General features: G+C 31.9%; 1 protein-coding gene across 1 annotated transcript; it reads right to left on the reverse strand.

Annotated features, from left to right (window-relative positions):
- Positions 1-3,534: 3,534 nt before the first annotated feature.
- LOC130441681 (uncharacterized) lies at positions 3,535-3,849 on the reverse strand. The gene has a single exon (XM_056775464.1). It carries the CDS (start codon positions 3,847-3,849, stop codon positions 3,535-3,537), a length of 315 nt encoding a protein of 104 aa, XP_056631442.1.
- Positions 3,850-5,546: the final 1,697 nt, after the last annotated feature.

Below are 5,546 nucleotides of genomic sequence, written 5' to 3' on the forward strand. Positions count from 1 at the left end.
AAAAGGTGCATTCACTTAACTAAACTAAATTCAAAATTGTCAAGTCCCTATTGAAAAACCCTTTATAAACAATGTAAACAATGAATTTTCGAGTTGTGGTAGATTTGATTACAATATAATTTTGCGCAAAAAAACTAAAAGAAACACCTTCCTTGAGTTGATCCAAAATTTCGCATTTCTCAGAAATGTGTAAGGATAACATGTTTTCTTTTCTTTGACGTCGAAGCTATGATGTATGAACACAAATAACAAATACGTATGATACCCAATACTCGACATTCGGTAAGTAACTGGTTTGACAACAAGTGTAAAAACGAGCGGTGGGACGTTTGGCTTACAGACGAGGATTAGAAGTATTAAAAAAATCTGTTGTATTTTGGATTTGGAAACTGAGAACTTTGTGAGGTTTAGGAAAGTGTCGAACCAAATTATTAATCATTTCCAGCTTATAAGGCCTTTCAATGCAACTGACATAAGAAAGAAATAATCAATTTATGTGTAGAGAACAGAGAAAATTAACTAAATCATGTGGTACGATGAGTGCACGTTATAGTGGTCATATTAAGAAGCAAAATATACCTAGCAAAGCGATAAAATTTGATTTCTTTTTAGGTTAGACCACACATTATCGTTATCTTGGTAATGGTAATATTGATTGATGAACTAATTTGCAAAATCATCTTTATACAATTGAAAATATGATTTTCCAGCAAGATGGCTATATCACATTACATGGTTCCAGTTAGAAAGCGGCTGAAAGATTAGATTTCCTAGCAGTCGAAGAGGACCTGGTTAATATGATCGTCTCCATCTCGTCTCCATCTCTTCCGTGATTCAAAAAATATGACGAGAGAAATAATAAATCCATGTAGATAGCTTGAGGTAAGATAGATGTGGCGAATATGCCCGTGGTATATTATAAAAAATGCTAAAGAGTCTACTTCTTCCTTGCCTTTTATTCCCGTTTATGATGGTACCCACAGAAACAATTAGGCAAAAGTTTGTATTATTTTTTAGATAGGTTTCTTGGGGGTGAAGTATTAGGAGGAAATAGACTTCTAGTTTTTTTTTGGAAACTTTGTTATTATCAGAGTTATATAAATTTTGTTTCATTTGCGTTTGAGTTGTTGGATGAAGAATAAGTTTTTTTAATGATAAAAATAACAAATTAAGAATTCTTACTCTTGTTAGTTTCCATTAATAAGAATTATTGATGAATTAATAACAACATAATATAAGCATATCTCCAACTTATGCTGGGAATATTACTAGTTGTAAAAATTTCAAAAAAAAATTTAAAATAAAAACTTAATAATAGATATTCTATTTTTCTCCCTAAAAAAATTATTTCATAAAGCAATAATAATGTTATTTCTTTCATTATGCAAAAAGAAAAAGTCGAGTTTTTCGGTGATTTTTGGAGGGATCTTCTTAACGTGGGCATATTCCCTACATATACCTTAAGAGTTTTCCAAAAAATGGAGGTCACTAAGATTATCGGTCGATTTTTCCTATGGAACCATTCAAATTTTACTGTTTTGCCTCGAAATTTTGGAGATTCGACGAGAAGAATAACAACTATGTGTACATATCTTTAGATATACATTTTTCAATATAGTAGGTAGAAGTTGAATATTGTGATAAAACAAGTTACTTTTTTTAAACAAACGTACAAAAAAGTGGTACGTTTTGAAGTTAACATTCAATTATTCCCGTCTTCAATGGATTCATTCCCAAATTTCATTTCTATTTTAGTTCAATAGTGTCATTATTCTAGTTTAAATACTCGACTTCTTTATCACTTGATAGTATTTATCCTTTATATAATATTAAAAATTAAAATTCACGCAAAAACCTAAACTTAATCAAACATTCCAACTCCCCTTCGTAAATTCTCGAGTCTAGTTTTGATGTAGTAATTAAGCGAATTCGTAGTAATCTGTACAAACCCTTGTCTATAAGCTTTCAGATCACATACCTTTTTAGTATCGAGGTCGCATACAGAATATCGAGGATTATGGGTTCATAGTGGAGATATTCGGAGAAATGGTGAAAGCGTGAGGGGAAGTGAGCAGGCATCCCGTGTTGAACGAAATTGGCTCAAAAGCCAGCAATTTTGTAAGGGGATCCACGTTAAGACAATGACAATTTCGTCCTCGCTTAACTACTTACACAGGGTATTTCATTGAGAAAGGAGAATTTTTAAACGAAGAATGGAGGTCAAAGGGATTAAATTATTATTTAATAGTCTAAGTTGAATATTGATGACTTCATTTTGGGTAAATACCGCCTTGTAGTTTACGATCAAATTTCATTTTATTGTTTTCTATGAAGGTCATTCTAGGGACTTTTAATCTGCCTCAGTTTTGTCAACTGAAAGCAACATACAACACCTGTTTTAGAAATAACCTAATTTGCTCAAAATGATGGAGTTTATGAAGAAAAAAACTGATTCAAATAAGATTAGCGTTATTCATGCAAATCCTCAAGATTTTAAAAAACAAACTGCATAAAAAACTCAACATCATCATTAACCAATCTTTCTTAAACCATAAAATTCAACTTTATTAACGACCTAATTTAACCTATAAAAATTGAACGTCATTCTTAATCTAAACAATAAAATGTCACAACAATATGAATAGCAACAAAAGTCAACAAACTCCATATTTCTGTCTTCTTCGACGTATTGTAGGTCTTAGGCTTATAGTTTTCAACTTGTCATCCTAAAGGTCGTCGTGTCCATGGTTTACCTTCTCGTGCGATCTTTGCTAATCTTTCTCTGGTTATCCTGTCCACGTGTTCGTTCCAAGCTCTTCTATGTTTACTTCTCATCATGTTTTCCACCTCACAGTCGATTTTTATATCCGTGTTTATCTTTATGTCTCTTTCTGTTTTTCGAATGATGTTTTTAGTTTTTTTGTTGTCCGCTCTTGTTTCTATAGCATATGTGAATATGGGTCTAGCGCAAGTTTTGTATATTTCAGCTTTTGCCCTTTTGTTCATACTGGTATTATTCCAGAAAGTGTCCTTTTACTTTATTTATTCTGTTCTAGTCTGCGCTGATTGGTGTGCCTAGGTAGTCAAATATCATTACCTGTTCTATGGTTTTATTTTCTAGGGTTTGCACCTCATTGTTTCTTTAAAGGTGATAAAGGTTTTAGTTTTTTCCGTGGATACTTGCATGTTAAAGGTTTTAGCTTTTACGTAGAATCAATATAGGAGCTGCTGTAAGTCGTCTTCGCTCTCTGCCACAATTGCAGCGTCATCGGCATAACAGATTATTTTTATTGCGCCCGTTGGAAGTGAATATCCTCTTGCTGTATTCTTGACTTGATTTATTATTTCTTCCATTATCAGGTTGATCAGTTGCGTGTTTGTAATTTCTCTGTCAGGTTTTGGTTAACTAATATGTGAGTGGATGTATTATAGTTTAAATGTCTAATTATGTCTATTATGGTTTTCGGAACGTATTTCTTTTTTAGTATATCTACTTAGTAGCTTAGCCTTACCCTGTCGAATACTTTGGTGAGATCACATATACGCGAGCTTGTCGTATTCTATAGTGTTTTCAACTACTTGACTGATTGTGAAGATGGCTTCTATAGTTGATCGATTTTTCCTGAATCCCTGTTGTTCTTCCGATGTGTTTACATGTTCATTTAATGTTGTTTCAATGATTTTTGTAAAAAGCTTCATGGTTGTGTTTAGAAGCGTTATACCTCTATAGTTCTCTGGAGATTTCCTGCCCCCTTTTTTTAATATAGGAATGGTTATACTCTTTCTCCATTCGTTAGGAGCTTCTTTGGATGATAGTATTCTGTTGAGAAGCTTTGTAAGTTCTACCATTAGTTGTTGTCCTCAATTGTTGTCAATTTGATTATTAATTATAATCTTTACAATTTGATAATTTTTTGAACAGAAGAGAAGAAAAAAATTCAAGACAAAACAATGAATATGCAATAACTAATAAGTAAGATAAATTTTCTAGATATGAAGAATATTTCATTATAAAATTATTTGAATTGATGATCTTGAAATAATAAGAATAATTTCAAAATTTTACATATTTGTGAGTCAAATGCCAAATTAACAAAACCTAGAAAGAGGAATTGGTATTTTCCTATCTTCCACCAGCTGTCAAAATTTTGATAGATTTAATTTAAAAAGTTTACTCTATAATAAGGCATCAGTTTATAACTTTTATTTTCAGAACGAGTTTATTGAAAAAAAGTTTTGTGCAATGTAAAACAATATGAATAAAAAGAATGACATATGTTAAATTTGGAATTTAGGTTGTAATTATCTAGTTAAGGTGATTTAACTACATTTACCAGAATATTAGAATATGAATCAATTAAAATTCTAAATTATGTATCAAATGAACATTTAGAAAATGGACAAATTTTGTAATTGTATATGTGAACTATTGAGAGAGACAATGAACCAAACATACTTATATTTTTCCAAAAAAACTGGATAATTTATAATTATGTTAATATCTTTGGTTCCTATGAAACATCAGATAGTTACCACAAAAAGACACGAACATATAAAATGGTAACGAAAGCTAGTGAAACTCTCTTTTTGCAATAAATATAATTCAAAATCATTTACCAAATGTAGTTAATTCATATTTATAACCAATATAAATGACGGAACTTAAAGAGAAACAAAATCTCCTACCAAATATATAATAATATAAGGTGAAAAATCAAAAACAACAGAGATACTGAAAAGTTCAGAGCCCGATCGAGACAAAGACTTCTTAAACTCAGTTTTTGAAATTGATTTTGATGCTCTATAGCAGGGGTGCTCAAACGGTCGATCGCGATCGATCAGTCGATCGCGAGTGCTTTTTGAGTAGATCTCGAGAAGAAAAAAAATTTTAATAAGTAGGTAGGTAACTAAACTACAAAAATGTATTACGTGATAAAATAACACTGCTTGCGGCAAAAGGCGGCTTTATCAAAGGAACGCGCGGCACTTGTCAAAGAAAAGCCGCGTTGTTTCTAGACTAGACTGTACTGTTTCGGGCGGCGCGTTTGACGGGAACATTCGAGACTTTCTATCACGCCGATATAAATGTTGCGCCTGCATGAATTGGAGTCATTCTGAATTGTAACTTAATAGCGATACTACGTCGATACAAAGTTTATTATTAAATAGTGGAAAATGAGTGCAGTGAAGAAATCTAAAACGTATCATTTTAATAAGGATTGGGAGGAAGAATTTTTCTTTTGTATGGTGAAGGATAAGTGCATTTGTGTTATTTGTCGTGCGTCAGTTGCAATACCTAAGCGTGGTAACTTAGAGAGGCATCATAAAACGGTTCATAAAAAATATCAAAAGGATTTTCCGCCACAGAGTGAATTAAGAAAACGAAAAGTAAGTGATTTTATATCTTGTTTGAAAAAAGAACAAACCATGTTCCCAAGACCAGCCAAACAATTAAAAGCTGCTACGATCGCGTCATTTAAAATATCTCATATATTGTCGAAACACAAGAAACCATTCGAAGATGGATCGGTGGTGAAGGAAGCATT

This window comes from Diorhabda sublineata, chromosome 3 (assembly GCF_026230105.1).
Source record: "Diorhabda sublineata isolate icDioSubl1.1 chromosome 3, icDioSubl1.1, whole genome shotgun sequence".
In the NCBI taxonomy this organism is placed as follows: Eukaryota; Metazoa; Arthropoda; class Insecta; order Coleoptera; family Chrysomelidae; genus Diorhabda; species Diorhabda sublineata.

What these genes read in the sequence shown, in the direction of transcription:
- LOC130441681 (XM_056775464.1), bottom strand. Translation starts at nt 3,849, where the DNA reads ATGGTAGAACTTACAAAGCTTCTCAACAGAATACTATCATCCAAAGAA.